The sequence below is a fragment of the Anser cygnoides genome, chromosome 3 (genome assembly GCF_040182565.1).
Source record: "Anser cygnoides isolate HZ-2024a breed goose chromosome 3, Taihu_goose_T2T_genome, whole genome shotgun sequence".
Classification (NCBI taxonomy): Eukaryota; Metazoa; Chordata; class Aves; order Anseriformes; family Anatidae; genus Anser; species Anser cygnoides.
Window position 1 is genome coordinate 10,170,044 of NC_089875.1, and position 16,267 is coordinate 10,186,310.

A 16,267-nucleotide genomic window follows, 5' to 3' on the forward strand; every position below is an offset into this window, starting at 1 on the left:
TGTTAGTTATGAAATGGAGTAAAATCTTCATAATTTATTTTCACCTGACCAGCTAGTGGTAAGAATCTTACAAGTATATACATATATCATGATAAACACAGACTAAAACGTATACCTGAAATTTAGAAATACAGAACTGATTCATTGTTTAAAACAAGATGCAATCTGCTTTTTACTTCAGTATCTCTCTAACCATTTCAAACCTCGAAGAATTATCAGTAGTAGTAACCTAAGCTAGGAAAACAAACATATACGCTTGCTTACATTACGTGTCCAGGCCAGTCTCTCTGTGTTATAACCCATCATATTCATGAGACAAGTTACAAATAAATTCCATTCTGAATGATAATTTGGTCCTCCTGGAGCATTATAAGCATTGTACCACTTGACAAGCATCTGTACAGCTATTTCCTTGGGCAGGATAGCTTTGACCCCTTGCAGACATCTTTTCACTGTTGGGAAAGAAAAACGCAAAGTTAGGCCAGTTTTCCATCTTACTTCCTGATACTATTCATCCAATCAGTGCTAAAAATCTCGACAGTTCTCGGACCTACTTTTAACTTTCCGGAAACTGTTTCAATAAAAGCCACACCACACAACCTTCTGTTCCTTCAGTTCAGGTTAAACACAGCCTCTCTAATTCACCACACAAAGTCGGGGGGGGGAAATGTCTTTTTGCTTATTAATGAAACCAACTTGTGTCTGAACTGACATCTCAGCCTCAAGCAAGAACATAAACAGTAAAGAATAAAGCAACCTAAAGAACACAGGAAGTTCTAAAAGTGTGGCAGGTGAAGCACTAAAAGTAGCAGAACATACCTAAATAAATGGCAGCAGCTCTACAAGGTAAGCTAACGGTGATTGGAATACATGGTACTGAATCACTGTAGTCTAAGCTATGCATAAACCACTTCAAAAATGAACCCTCAAAAATTATGCAACATATTTCATGTGACAGATTCTGACTTGTACCTAGTTCCGAAGTGGCAATTTCAGGAATTGTAATCCGAACCATTGTATTATTGCTAAGTTCCTGAAAAAAAAAAATGTAAGAGTTGAATTACAAAATGTATCTTTAAATAAAGCTAGGGTCCTTTTTCATCAGCTCAGAACTCATTTATGTATTAAGCATATTCCTAACTCTTGGGTATTTGCTACACTTAAGATTTGTGACCTCATATGATAGCTACATGAGACACTTGAAATGAATCTTGACCTGACTCACTTGAAGGAACTGATAAACTTCTGTGCCTTCTAGGGTATTCTACAGAGAAATATATAACCTTGGTGTTGGTCAGGAGCTGCTAGCAATGTCTTACTATACAGTAGAAGTAAGCTTACCCCTCATTTTGCTTTGCTAAGCGTTGACTCAAATTACAGAATACCTACTAAAGTTACTCTGTTGTGGACAGGGTCTCTTAGAGAATGAATGAAAGTTCCAAGCTGCTGAAATGTGCAGTCCTCAACGTAAGTCGAGTCATGAAGTTTGGAAGAATCCCTTAGCTCTGGAACTGGTGACAAAAGCACACTCTGAAAAGTGGTAAAAATGATTGCAGAGACTTGTTAAAACAAGAGGAACCGAGCAAAGGACAGCTAAAATGACCATTTTTGAAGTATTAATATGTATTTTGAAAACAACTGTGAGTGTCTTTCCATTCTTTGCATCAGAAATTTTACAAAAATCATAAATAAATAAACAAACAGAGCAGCACAAAATAGATCACCGTGTATTCAGTGGCTTTACAGAAGAAAAATAAACAATTTAGCTCCAAAAGATACCTCAAAAGTTAAAATCAATCAATCATTTGAAGGAAAAATGCCCAACTTTTAATTGCCAAGCATTAAATAAACAAGTACTTATATTGCCTTTTCAGTTTACTCTGTCAGCTAGTCCCACATGTTAAACATGGCTTACAAGATTTGTGTCACATACCCAGCTCTGCCCTCAGCCATCACTGTATGTTCATTTATCTTAATGTATCAAGGCATCCAAATTAAACTGGGCAGAGGAATGGGAAATGTGGTAAATGAAGAAACTATGGATGGAGTCTGTGGAGAAGGAAGCTGTGCATGAAAACTAGCGTGGAAAGAAAGAGAGTGGTCTTGATGAACCACAGAGAAATAAGAGAAGTAGAGCCATAATGAGTCTTTCATGACAGCTACACAAGGTTCAAAGTAAAACATTTTCTGGCAAAATACTTGTGTTCCCTCTAGCCATGCCCAAGCATCAATTCTGCACTATTAAGCAATGAGAAGGGACTGGAAGCCCCTCTAAAAGGGAACTGATGTGTCTGCCTTCAGATGTGTTGTAATTTAGAAACAGATACGTCTCAGTGATTGTAAAGTTTGTTTTTACATGCTAAAATGTTCATGAGGAAGTTTTTATGTAGAACTACTCATTTTTGAATAAAGACCACTCCCCAAATAGAAGATATCAGCATAAAATACCATTCCCACTACAGTTTCAATAAATCTGTCTGGGTAAAAGTAATGGAATACATATGCAATTTATATTCACAGAATACATTCTAGAAAAAAAAAAAGTATCCAGTTACCTGCTAAATTATGCCAAAGCTGTTACAACTAAAACCTTTTCAAGGCAGGATTCTGTTTCTTCTTACCTCTTCTAGGGGCCCCAGATGTTTATTCAAAGGCTTGGATGGAGTGCTGACACTATCCAATGGAGTGCTTGGCCGAGGCATTTGGTTGGACATTGTCAGAGATGGAGCAGGCAGTCCAGGAATAAAAACCTTCCCCACCTTTTATGAACAATATATAGGAAAATAAACAGTTGGATTTCGCGCCTGTGCTTCCACGAGCTTTCTTAGGTATATGGATGTTTTCAGATTTTAACATCTTAAAGGAAAAGTTTTAAGAAAACTGGATGTGTATTTTAACTAAAGCCTCTGAAAACTGGTGACAGCTTTTTAGTTTTAAGCCTTTCTTCAGATCATGATACACTGAAAAAACTACCATATATGGTCAGTATTGTACACTACTGCTTACAGGTCTATTTCCACCAAACGTTTTAAACAGTTTAATTAGGAAAGCTATACTTTCAGAGTGTTTTTTTTTCCTCAGTATACTTACTACACACACACACACACACATCTTTATGTGCAGACCCCTGTGTCCAAATCCTCTGCATACACTGAAAGAGCATAGTGCATCTCTATACAATTAAAAAAAAATGTTTTAATTATTTTGGATGAATTGCATCCATCCTAATAACAACCCTCTGTAAAGCAAAATGATTTGACATCTAGAACTATCCAGCATCCTACATAGGAGTTTCAGAAGTTTTAGTTTAGGAAAAATTCTTGTTTTCCATATTCTTGACATTCTCTTTCTTTGAAAGAATTGCATTACTTTAGCATTTTACTATTGTAAAAAAAAAGCTCAAGAGATTATTTAGTTGTACCACAAGGAGCCAGTCATTCTTCAGAACCATCTTCCCAGCAGTGCACAGAAACTGCACTTGGTACGTGAGCACAGGCACCTTCTCAATCAAGTCTCAAATCAGAGGCAGTCTGCAGCAGCTTAAAATGGTATCATGTAATGTATGATGCACCCAAGATCCCTCTGCACAGCCTAGTTTGTAACCAAAGATTCAAACATTTGTTTGGGAACAGAAAAAACTGTTACTTACCCGAACCACTCCGGAATAAAGCACTAGATTGCCACTGCCTTCCAGAACCAGCAGTGTATCAATGCCCTGCAAGAATCAAACACCACATTCAGCTTCTTGTATTTAAGTAAAATATGACAACTGGATAACACAAGTGACAAAGCAGGATACTGCACAGCTAACAGTTTATACTAAGATACATACCTCCACTGGAGCTGCATCCTTTGCTTGAATATTGGTAACAGAGCCAAAGATCAGCTGTGACTTATCGTTGCTCTCTTGAAACTTTACACACCTAGAGATTTGAGAAAACAACAGGAAACGTAAAAGGACTGTCCTATCTGCTGTTACAGAAAGAAGACAAAATATTAAAGTTGTGTTACATGGTATAGTTAGCTATACTGTGGTATACTTGGTTACTTCCTCCTTCCTTTGCTTGTTTTGCCCTGCTATCATCTTACTTTTACTCTCCTACTCTAACTGAAATCCCCAGCGTAATTCTACTGGGTAAAGTTGAGGACAAATAAGAATACCACTCAAAGTACAGCAAACACTCTTTCAATTTCAGTTTCCTTTAAATAGCCCAAACAATCTATGCCAGTCTGGTTAAAAACAAGTCATATGAGAGAGAGTGATAACTTCGTGTTGTCATAACAGATTCCACTAGCTGAAGGAGTAAGTACGTTAAAACCCATATCTGGCTAGTAATTTTTAGAGTGTTCCCCTTTTTTCATCTGTCCCCAAGATAGGAATGCTCACCGCAGCTGGAGCTGGGATTCCACTAAAAAGCACAAGAACTTCTGCCCACAAAGGTCAGTGGTAATAAACACTTTCGATGCTTGGGAATTCTTCTCTCTGTAAATGAGACACAATGATCAGCATAGTGTTAGGTTTACTATAAAAATTTTAATTAAAGAAAACACAATGGCCACAAACTGTAGGGACTCATTGGACTTCAATTAGCAGTGCATCAAGTTGCTAAGAATGTGCTAGTCTCAGTTTCAGTCCTTCCACTAGGAATTAATTTTCTAGCACTCCAGTCTTCATGTTCCCTACTTTTTGGCATGCAGAGCACATGCTGTTTGGCTTTGTTCTCCCATTCAATCTTAGGTTTTATGTTGTATTTTGTCCCTTTTGATGGTAACAGGGCAAGAGATATTCCCCCTAAAAAGAGTTTTATAAAACAAAACCAAACAAAACCGGAAACCCAAATCAATGGTCAGATTTGAACCTGCTTTGCCTGAGAAATCTCATGAAAGCACTACCCAGTTCAGAGAACTACAAGTAACACAACAAATAAAACCACTCCAAGTGCCCAACTCCCTTTTCAAGAGATCTAGGCACTTAGTGAGCACCACTTTTCCGAAAAATTAGGAAGTGCAGGTCCATGCACCTATTTTAAGGCAGTACTATTTGCAAAAAGCACACATGGAAAATAAGCTGTCATTTTACTTCCTTTCCCCAGCCCCCACTGGAAATCTCACATTCCAGAAAAAGCACTTAACCTCATGTTTGTGATGGTTTCTGTCCACAGATGATCTATACACAGCTCAGGAATGATTGGTTCAGTTTCTGTTATAAGAAAGGAATCACTGGAAGTGCTGTTTGGAGAATGGGTAATACTGTGCCTCCTCGGTGACTGAGTATTGCTGGAAAAGTTGAACCTCTGAACTCCTGAGAATGAATGTACTCCCAGGGCAGGGGAATGAGAGCGGCTGCAAGCAAAGACATAAAACACTACTGAAAAGTGAATTTACAAAACCAGATAGAGAATCCCTGTTAAGACAGAGAGCTCATGCACTGAGACTTTAAAAACAAAATCCTCCTGAAACAGCAGATAGCGCAGTATTAGCTTCCTTTAGCAATAGATTGTCATATGAAAACAATTCTCCATTCACTTCCTGTCATCTCTGTCAAAATCCAATAGATGAAATTTCAAAAGTAAGAAAACCAACATTTTACCGTGTGTGGTCCAGTCTGTAAAAACGCGTCTCAACCTGTTCCCTCTAAATATGGCTTTCTTTAGAAACACAAAACACTCCTGGGACTCGAAAGACCTGGAGACAGTTTCCAACTCCACCACAGACTTGCTGTGTGATGACAGAAAAGTCTCTTTGTCTCCTGCACACCAATTACCCTCCTGTGCTACAGAGGTAATAGCACATAAACATCACAAGAGCATTCCACCAGGGCTTTCAGATGATGTAACAGAGAAGGCACGTACACCTTAGGCAGACAGACTTGTAAGGGCAGAGAAAGAAAGACAACAATACCAGATGTGCTGCCTGTTCTGTCGCTGATATTCCTTTGGTATCATCTGTCTACACGTTATGATCAGCACCCACCTCAAAGCAGCCATGTTGGAGATGGACGGCGAGCGGGACTGCATGCTGGGCGATGACACTGATCTGCTCTGGCTGTGGATAGATGAGTAGTTTTGGAAAGGTGAGGCCACAGGCGAGTCTCCTTTTGAAAGGCTCCTGAGATGAGCAGTCAAAGAGCTGCTAGTGGCCATATGCTGCGGTGTGCCCATCTGCTCCGAGAACTTCAGCACCGTGTTCTGCTCCTGGGAGAGAAAAGAGCTCTCCATGTTCAAATTACACATAGGCAGTAACAGCCAGGATGACACTCAAATAGCTTATTTAATCAGTTAGACGTTAAAAACATATGCCTATGTAGGTACTTAGCCTAAAAATTATTCCTTCCAACCATGCTCTCTCCCTTCCAGTCACCATAACTACTCCTGCGGTTTTCAGGCAGTAAGCTGTCACTTTTCTTATGGAAAACAACAGTTTGAGCAGTCCAAACTTTCTGGTACAATGGAAAGAACATCATGATAAGCACAGTATAGTACATTGCCATCACTATCGTGTGATCTCCATGACTGCAGTACAGTCAAAAACATGAAAGATTTTTTTTTTTAATGTCACCCTATTTTTTGGCATAAATAAATAATCAGCCATTTCTAACCGCCATGGCCATAATGGCATGTAAACACACACACTAAAATTTTATAACGGTATTTAGTCAGTAATAAAATTGTACCTCTGGCTTTACTCTACGAAGAGCCCAAACAGTATGTAAACTCTGTACGGTATCATAGGTCATCACAATGGAAGGTTCAGCACTGAGGAACACAATCCTCATGGTGTAATCAGCAACATACTGCACTCTAGCAGAGCCAAACACACCTGCTAAAAAAGTAGTTAACTTCAGTTAAGATGAAAACATTATTTCCACAGCAGTGTTATCATTTACAAGGTCAGCATTTTTCATACTCTTTTTTTTTTTTTTCCCCTGCAGTCTGGGCTTCTTTCTTGAAGAGTTTCCCTGTTCATGAAGCAGCTAAAACAACCCAATCCTGATTTCTTGAATAAGTGATTATTTGCCAATTTTGTAATACAGAAAATGCTTGAGTGATACATTTAGCATTTGATGTCAAGATCTAAACTTACCTCCAGACTTACAGACAAGAGGTGTTATCTCATCTAATGGATGCAGCATGCTGAACATAGTGGGCAAAGGTTCTCTAGAAAGAAATGAAACAAATCACGTTCAAAAAACAAATGCTAACAAGCATAATTAATTGCTCTCTCATGCAACCAGTGCATGTGCTGCAATCCCAAAACAACTCCTCAGACCTTAACAAATCTGAGCCTAAAAGCTAACAGCAGAGACGTATATCCCATTAATGTAAGCTTTTCTGGTTAACTGAGCAGAGTCAGACAAAGGCTGGTCTACCAAAAATGATGCCTCGGTTTTGTTTTACATTTTCTCAGAGCACTTGAGAATGACCCCACCTGGTGGCCACATGACAAACTTTAGCTAGGTTGACTGAACAGAGCTGGTACCAGGGGAGTTAGGAGGAGAAGGAGAAAACTCTTAACCCAAACTCTTCAGCTGAGTCTGAGTTCCACAACTCCCCACCCAGGTTCCAGACCAGCAGACAGCCATCAGGTAATCCGTATCCACCACAGAGCAGCAATAGTGCCAACCGTCTGTGGTGGCAGTAAGAACTTTCATGGAAGGCCAGATTATGTAGGATCAACCATGATTTTTGCAAAGTACCAGAGAGCAGAAAAGCCTGCAACAGGTACAACTTCATTCTGCAGTAATCCAGTAATCCCAAAGGGGTCCAGTGCAGATGGCTGGCCAAGGCCAGCCACTAGACACAAAACATGCAATAGCAGGCTGGAAGACCTAAGACATTATCAAGGGTTCAGATTCAATGGAACAAATCCCCTAACTCACTGCCTAACTCCATTTGTAAGTGGATAAAGACATTTCACTGTCCCCACTGGCAGGGTGGTGAGAGCACACCACAGCAGCACATTAAGTAGGCTATTAATCTGAGCTAAAGTTTAAGCCTGTACCAAAATTAGAACAGAACACCCACTGCAGTTAGCTCATGGAAACATTTTCTTTTCCAGATTCTTCTCTCTTGAATATTTTCCAGACCTCTATTTCTAGTCCCAATTTTAACAAGAACTAGACAATCACATGTACCTGGAATGTATACATACAGACCAAGAGAGAGCAAGTAGGTATACTGAAGCTGTAAATATATACAAGCTGCAGATATATTCAAGCCAACCAACTCCTTACTCTTCTCTTCAGCTGTATGTCAAGCTACCAAGCACATGGTCTACAAATACAGGGCTGGATGCTCCATACGTTCAAAGCATGTTGCAGCTGAGAGAAAAATTCTCGGTGACAATTCTCCCAGTGAATCTCTCCACCCGCTATCACAGACTGAAACCAATTCCCAGGTTAAACCTTAATAATATTAGGTTAGTAATACTCTACTTGCTTCCCAAATCCTGTTCTCAGGATCACCACTCCCAAGTAAAGACAACACAGTATCAGAGGAGGTTATGACTCATCATACAGCCCCTTCCTGTGAGTTCCCATTTCACCTGTCCCTGTGATGAACACACAGATCCTTTCATTATTGCTCTTCAACTCTTATACCCCTGTATTAAATTAACAAACGGTCTATAGCAAACCAATCAAAATCCACTCATTACATACCTGGGTGGACTTGGAGGTACTTCATGTGAAGAACTACTACGCTCAAATAACAAACCAAATTTTGTTGGCCAGACATTTGCAACCTATAAAGAATTACAGATATAGTCATGACAAAGATATCAAGTATTTACTGCATCAATTATGTTTCATGTTTGGATATCTCATTACAGCAAAATAAGATGCTTAGTCCTTTTCTTGAGACAAGTGTAACGTCAGTCGGCGTGGGTTCTCCAACTACCAAGCTGGCGTTCTCGTACTATCCAGCTTCTTACAACTGGCTACACCACTGCACTTCCAAAAGTATTCCAATGCCCTAACGGCACCACCACACTCATCAGCTTTTCATCAGAACTCACACACGATCAGTTCATCAGAACTCACACACGTTCACCCACCAGAATGAAGAATTCAGGCAGCCACCAACAGCAGTGCTTTACGCACGCCTCCCTACCATGGTACAGTGTGCAACCAGATGACAAGCCCATTTATGGAAAAAAAGGTTAAGCACTTACCTGAAAGGGTAAAGCAGCAATGTAATCCTTTCCCTCTATGCTATGCACATTTATACACGAGTTCTGCAATATGCAGATGCATTTCTCTACTATTTCATCACTGCCTGAAACTGCAGAACAAACAAAAAACAGTAAAATTCTCTCTTTTCGTAGACATTCACTATACACAAAATGTAAACTCAAGGGGCAGGGTAGCAGTCTTGATACAGCAATTCCTGATGACTAACATCTCATGCTGAGAACTGAACTCAAAGTATTTGTTTGGCGTTACAATAAGCATAAAACTTACCATCAACTTTTTCAGATTTTTCCTGGGGTATAGTGAAGTCACACCACAAGGCCTAAAACCAAATACAGCGGAGTTATGTCTGAAGAACAATCTGAAGTTACTATAAAATCTCATCTGTCTGTATTTCCTAAAACAATTCCACCTCAAAACACTGAAGTACTATTTAAGGTGGACAGCAGGTATTTAGCTAATGTGCGTTCATTCAGTCACCGTTTTTCCACGTTTTCATACCTGTAGAACAGGGCTGTCAACAGTGAAAGCTTTATAAACGGTAGACGCTTGGTTTTTACTTCCTTTGCTCCAGATAACCATATTGCTGGCCACGTACAACTCTTCGTCGTAGTCCACTTCTTCCCCAACATCGCTGGCACCCTTCCTCAACTGCCAACTTTCCTAAAAAAAAAAAAATTTTTTTAGGAAAAGTTACAAGACACTGCAGGGCAACAGCCTAACGAGCGATCGCAACAGATGACAATTTCTCAGTGATCATTCAGCGATCTGTCAGCTTGATTCAGGCAATTTCCTGAGGAAGTAGAGATTTTTGGAAAGCACGGGATACAAGAGGGATTTGGTTTGCACTTCAGGTGTCTTCTGGCGGATCATCCCTGTTGTTAACAGCAACAAGGACAACGTCAGTGCGGCGGGTACCCCCGGAAGGTGATCAAGGGCAATTAACTAATGAGCGACGCCTGCTACCGGGGGGCGCGGTGCTTATGTGAGCCGTACCCGCTGCCGCTCGTGGATGGTGACCTCGCGGAGGGACCCCACCAGGCCGGCCGCCCCGTCGGAGGAGCACAGCTCGGAGGCGGGCTGCAGCCGCCGCAGCTGAAGGGTGAGGGCGCTGGGGTGGCGCCGGCAGTGCTCGCGGCCCCGGGGGGCGAACTCCTGCAGGTCGCCGGCCGCGATCATCGTCGCCCTCTCTTCACAGTGGTCCGACATGGGGGCCCGATATCCTCATTATTTCCGGGGCGCGCACGCCCGCCGCGCAGCTGAGGCCCCGGGGCCCCGCGCGGCCGGCGGAGCTGCGCCGCGCTCAGGCACGGGCGGCGCGGCAGGGCGGGCAGGCGCCGGTGGCGGCTCTCACACGGGCGCGGCCATCTTGCGGCTCCCGCCCTGCTCCGCGCCGCGCGGGGGCCGGCGGGACGCAAAATGGCGGGCGGGCGGGCGGGGAGGGTGGGAGTGCTGCCCGCTGGGCGTTGGCGGTGAGCCCGAGGGGCTCCTGTTCAGAGCGCCCTCTGGGGGGTACAGGCATCCCGATCCGTGATACAGAGCCTCTGGGGCGTGGGTTGAGTCAAGGCCGATCTCGTCTGGGTTCCTCAGGGAGAAGTGTGATTCTGCTATCGTTTATTGCATCACTTATTCTCGTTCTTGTGGGATCTTCTCACGCCAGCTCATCGAGGCTGGCTGTTTTATAGCAATCACCACTTTAATTTGCAAGTGAGCAGGTCTACTCCTAGCACTCAAGGATGCGAGCATACGATGGAATATGTATGTTGATTTTTGTCTTTTTTATTATTTTATTTTTGATGTTTTGATTGGTCCTGTGGAGTTGGACTTGATCCTTGTGAGTCCCTTCCAACTCAGGGTATTCTATGATTATATTCTATGTTCCTACACAAAATTATTCAGGTAGGAAAGATGGTGTCATGGTCTGTGAACACTCAGCATTCACAACTGGGCTGAAGGATTTGGGTCCTTCCACTGCCACCTCAGCCACCTGCATGCCTGTCTCCTTGCCACATTCCAAGGCCGCCTGTCTCAAAGCTGGAGCTGGATCACCCCTTAGAACCCACTTGCTTTGCTTCTTCTCCACTTCTGCAGGCTCTCCAGGGGCCTGCTCTGTGGTAAATGCCCGTGCACCCTACATGCTGGTGGTACAGATGCCTGAAATAGCTTTCACTCTGCCCAACATACGCTAGTTAGGGTATTCTTCTGTTTTCTTCTCACCCCTCAACAGTGCTTTCAGACCTTTTCCTACTAAATGTGATGAAATGAAGAGCGCTCAGTCTGTGTGCATTTCATGTCAGTTTCACTTTGACAGCCCTACCCTGTGGATTCTATAACGCTTTATGGGAAGCCACTTTCCAAAGGCAGACAGGGCACTTAGAAAATACAATATACCTTAAACTATTAACCAGGACTGGCAGGGCCTACTAGTGCTCTGTTACTCTGCAGTCATTTATTGGTGTGTTGTACAATTCCTCTTGACAACACTTCAGATACCTGTGTGATATGGATTAGCATAACTTGTTGTAAGCCTGGGCTCCACCAACTTACCCCAGCTCCTGACACTGGTGGTGGGCACCTGAGTTGGCTGTTCTCTTGTATTGAGTACAGAAAGGTTGTATCGTCCACTGCAGACAGCCTGCAACACTCAAAGGCTGAGAGTGCTAAAACACTTGTAGCTGCATCTCTGACTACCAGCACTAGGTGTCAGGCAATTAGATGTTTTCTGATGAGACCAGCCAGATTTTGCTAAAGGAACTATGAGTTGATGTGCATTTTCTGAATAATTAAATGTCATACATATGTAACTAGCTGTTTGGCTTCCGGCATTTGTTGTTTTCCCTTGGTTATGGTGTCACAGCAAAACATGCAGAAATACTGCTCTGGGGTGTACTCGGCTTCCAGAATCAGATTATTCGCATTAATTCCACAATCAGATTATTTTTATTCCCTTAAAAACAAGCCTTCCTGATGAAGTCAGCAGCACCCATCTTGTGGGCACTCTGGCACACACAGCCATCTGTACTATGTGGATGTGTCTGCAGTGAGCAAGCTTATCCTGTGGTATCTTCAAGCATTTGTACACTGTGCTGTGAGTTTTCTTCACCTCTCACCTTTATAATTGCTCACCTAAACAAGAGGGTGTTGCTAGCTACAGATCACAGTCAATTACTAGCTTTCAGCATATCACCACTGCTGCAGTGGCATACTTTCTCTGTTCACATATAAGTAGCATACTGGATTTTTTTTTTTTCTCAGAACCTGTGGAAACACAAAAGGAAGTGGGAGGAAGATTGATAGGGGTACAGTAACTTTTTCGTAGGTGTGCTCATAGGTGTTGTATTTGTTTGACAGACAATCATCAAAGAACAAGAGATGTACGAAGCATCCTGGTGGGAACTGGAAAGCTAGTGCATTCTGAAAAGGATGATTTATTTTGAAGATACCAGCTTCATATGGGAAATCGAAAGAGGGAGAAACAATAGAAGCATCAAAAATGTGTTTGAAATCATGGTTCAACATGTGGTTTGGGGGAATCCTTGGTTCAAGTCATGACAATAAGCATTATCATTTTCTAAGAAATGGGAAGCAAATGGCTGGGGAAAGCTGGACTTTGGAGAAGTAAGAACTCACTGAGGTATAGAGTACTTATTGCAGTTTCTGTCAGGAAGACAACTGAAAGAAATAGTAGCCTGGATCTTCAGAGCCAGGGACCAAATTTCCATATGAAGACAAATGGAAGTATTTACACAAATAAGATGGTGAAATGCAAACAACAATTTTGTGGGCAAGAAAAAGTGTCCAGGGCTCAAGAGTAAGGAAGTTCTAGCTACTGTCCAGCCTTGGGAGACAGCTTTCTGCTTTTGCAAAATAATCTACAGACCATGAGAATTGTCCTAGGAAGAAACAGCTGAGCCAAGGGACAGAATGTGCCAAGTGAAAGACAAAGTGTACAGTGTGCCCAAAGAAAACCTCACAAGAAAAAAGGTATTTTAGTAGCACCACAAAAGGCTCACTTTTCTCTACAAATTGTTTGAGGGCTGTATCCGATGGCTGGGATGTAACATTTAACTCAAACGGGACATCTGCCTTGATCTGAAAACAGAGTTTGATATTTAAAAAATCAGGAGAGCTTGCAAATAAGAAGAAAAATGTGCATGAAGAGAAAGCAAAAATATAGGAAACAAGATTGTACAGAAATAGCAATGGGGGGGGGGGAAATCTCAGCAGATAACATTCTGCAGCCCAATTCCTGAGTGTCATTTCTGCTAAACAAGCTAATTTCCTATATATTACATTGACTCCCAAGTCTTCAAATAGTCTTGCAAAGAAACAATGTCACTGCTCTGGAAAAAAAAAAAAGAAGCTGAAGGATCAAGTTCAGGCTCTAGTGTGGTAACACAACTTTCTACAACTTTCTGAGGGTACTGAAAGTGCTCTCTGAGATGCTGTGAAGAGAAAGCTGAGAATACCTGCAGAGCTGCTGATGCTATCAGAAGGGGATTATAACTTCTTGTAAAGGTGGGAGAAGCCTGTGACGATAAATATAGGTATCTCTGTGCTCACCAACAGTACTCTGCATGCACGTGTGTGCATACACAGGAAAATGTGGGCTCAGAGTGCCCTGGCCCCTGCTCAGTGGCAGGGCCTGAATGATGGGTAGGTAGGACTGGACTACCTTTGTGTTGGAAGCCCATGGCTGAAAGCATGACTCAGGAGCTGCTGATACCTGTGTGGTGCTCCAGGCACTCTGCCCTCCTCCTTCAGGCTGGGGAGAGCTGGGTGCTCCCTCCAGCGTGGCCTGTGTTGAGCTACAGAGCTGCAAGCACAACAGGTTTGGCTGGTTCAGGATCCTGGCACTCAGGCAGACAAGACAGGCAGCCTTTGTTTCCCTCTCCTAAGATCTGTCTTTCATCAATTAAAGATTCTTCCATCATTTCAGTCCTCTTGATTGCAGTTGATTTTTGGGAGGTATTCAGGGTCAAATCCTGGTTGATGCCCAGGCAGCAGGAGATGCTGTTTGGGGAGAGCTTGTGAGTCTGGCCAAACGTGTTCTTTGGGACTGAAAACACAGCCTGTTTGCATGCAGACCCCTGAAAAAAGATGAATTTGCCATTGAAATACAGCCAAGGAAATGAAAACCTTGCTGACACCTAGCACTCAGTGAGTAAATGCACAAATTTATTTGCATGTAGAGCTAGATGGGGATATCAGGACCTGAAAGCCAAGCTCCTCTTGGGAAGAAGTTATCTTGCCACGTTTCCTGTGGCAGAGGCTGAAGACTAGTACTGTGGAAGAGACTGAGCATGGCAATACATTGGGCAAGGTAGAAGCTTCGTGTCACTGACTTGAGAGTAGCCAAAGAGGCCAGACTGCTTCTCCTGAGAAGCACTGCTCATGCTAGCTGCTTACAGACCTTTTCTATCATGACCAGGGTGTGAAAGTTCCTCCTCTGGCTTCTCCTCTCCCTGATTTTTCCTGCCTCTCCACACACCAGCCTCTTCTTCATGTCATGCTGTTCCCGAATGAACTGTAACAAACCCTACTGAGCTGGAGACTAATTTACACCAGCACTGAGCAGAAACCAAGCTACTGTAATGAAATGACCCAAATTAGGGGATTTTAAAGAGCTGATCAAATCCTCTTTATGTGTCTGTGTTTTTGTTTTTTTTTTCTCTTCTCTTTTGTAGAAATCGTTCCTACTTCCTCCCCCTGGTTAGTATTATATACTGCCATCTCAGTGCAAGGGGTCCTTTTCACTCTGCAGCCCACAAAGGCCGGAGGCCCTTCCAGGGCTTTGTTTCCAAAAATCGCAGAGCCAGCAGCAATGGGGAACGGAGTCAGAGGAAAGTGCACACGTGCGGCAAAGGCTGACCCAAATGACAGGCTCGAACTGTGCCTCCACGCTCCCTCGTCTCCTCTAAGTCCTTGAGCAATGCTGGGTGCCTGGTAAACGCACTCAAAATCTGGGGAAAAGCAGCACTGCTGGAGCTGCACAGAAGGCACTGCTGAAGATGCTGAGCCTTCTTGCAGCAGCTTTAGTATGTTTTTCTTCTCCCCTTTAATCTGGGCCTCCAGCGACACGTGCCCTTCTGTAGCTGCTGATCACTTCAAGATGTCAGAAGCTGGTCTGGAGTGAAAGAGGCAGTGAGGGGGAAACTCAGTCTTTGTCACTAGGGCCTGGGAATGTGCAGTGAATACGTAGCTTTGCAAGTCAAAGGAGTCTGGAAGTGATTTTTTTTTCACTGAATTTGAGACATATTTTCTTCCCAATTGGAAAAGATTTCAGACTGGATTCCATGTGTTTCTTTTTTTCTCTAACAGCCTGAGAAAAGCACTGCCCTCCCCAGCTCTCATTATGAGTTACTCACTAAGAGAAACGAGCATCTTCACCACAGAGCTGTCTTCTTGCCACGCGTCTGTTTCCATGGTGCACTGATGCTTACCTAGTGGTAACTGAAAAAAAATCACATCTCTTTTTGGAACTTTATTCTCCTGCAAGGCTTTGAGAAGACTACAGTAGGTTGCCAGAAAGAAAAGTTACACTTGTGCTGTAGTTTCAACAAATTTTATGGGCAGAGAGCAGAAGGGTTTCAGCAGTGAAATATACCGAAGTCAGGCTGGTTGCCCCTTCCCCAGGTCCCAGCCCCTTCGGGTTTGTGGTGGATGAAATACTGATGGCCTCAGTGTAGCTTGGTCTCAACCCCCTCAAGCATGGCCAGTGTGCAGGTCAGGATGGCCACATGAGGAAATTACACAGGCCAGATGAGAGATGAATTTCATGTTAGACTACCTGTGTGTCTTCTTGTCACCCTCTGCACCTGACCCATCACAACCCCCAAAGGAACAGGAGGCTCTTCTGAATACACAGAAAGAAACTCCTCATTTCCTTCCAGTGCTATCAGGAGTCATGTTCTGCTTTGCTCCTTATACTACATCACTAAATGGTTTGTGTCACACATTGGTTTCATTTTTTTTTTTTTTTTTCCCGTTTTCTCTTTTTTTTTCTTCCTTTTTTTTTTTTTTTTTTCCCTTTCATTCTCTGTCCCCTCTTGCCCTGCTGTTCTGGTTCAAGAAAAT

The 16,267-nt window shown here is 42.8% G+C and overlaps 1 protein-coding gene and 1 long non-coding RNA gene across 3 annotated transcripts in view; one reads left to right on the plus strand and one right to left on the minus strand.

Moving 5' to 3' along the window:
* The window catches only part of ANAPC1 (anaphase promoting complex subunit 1), a 36,053-nt gene extending 25,485 nt beyond the window's left edge, over nt 1–10,568 (minus strand). The window contains exons 1-16 of one of the 2 annotated variants that reach the window (XM_013191105.3): nt 10,187–10,568; nt 9,692–9,853; nt 9,461–9,512; nt 9,172–9,281; nt 8,660–8,742; nt 7,084–7,157; nt 6,674–6,819; nt 5,974–6,194; nt 5,134–5,343; nt 4,388–4,483; nt 3,833–3,923; nt 3,650–3,715; nt 2,622–2,759; nt 1,390–1,530; nt 973–1,033; nt 265–452 (exon numbers count right to left, since the gene is read on the minus strand). In XM_013191105.3, the coding sequence (XP_013046559.3) occupies nt 265–452; nt 973–1,033; nt 1,390–1,530; nt 2,622–2,759; nt 3,650–3,715; nt 3,833–3,923; nt 4,388–4,483; nt 5,134–5,343; nt 5,974–6,194; nt 6,674–6,819; nt 7,084–7,157; nt 8,660–8,742; nt 9,172–9,281; nt 9,461–9,512; nt 9,692–9,853; nt 10,187–10,399 (2,052 nt within the window). In that variant the 5' untranslated portion in view covers nt 10,400–10,568. Of the gene's footprint in view, nt 1–264; nt 453–972; nt 1,034–1,389; nt 1,531–2,621; nt 2,760–3,649; nt 3,716–3,832; nt 3,924–4,387; nt 4,484–5,133; nt 5,344–5,973; nt 6,195–6,673; nt 6,823–7,083; nt 7,158–8,659; nt 8,743–9,171; nt 9,282–9,460; nt 9,513–9,691; nt 9,854–10,186 lie in introns of both variants that reach the window. The other variant, XM_048078990.2, reaches the window with a different exon arrangement.
* LOC125184668 (uncharacterized) lies at nt 10,159–14,831 on the plus strand. Its single transcript, XR_007169012.2, has 2 exons — nt 10,159–10,292; nt 12,542–14,831. It is a non-coding gene; the product is annotated as an uncharacterized lncRNA (long non-coding RNA).
* Nucleotides 14,832–16,267: the final 1,436 nt, after the last annotated feature.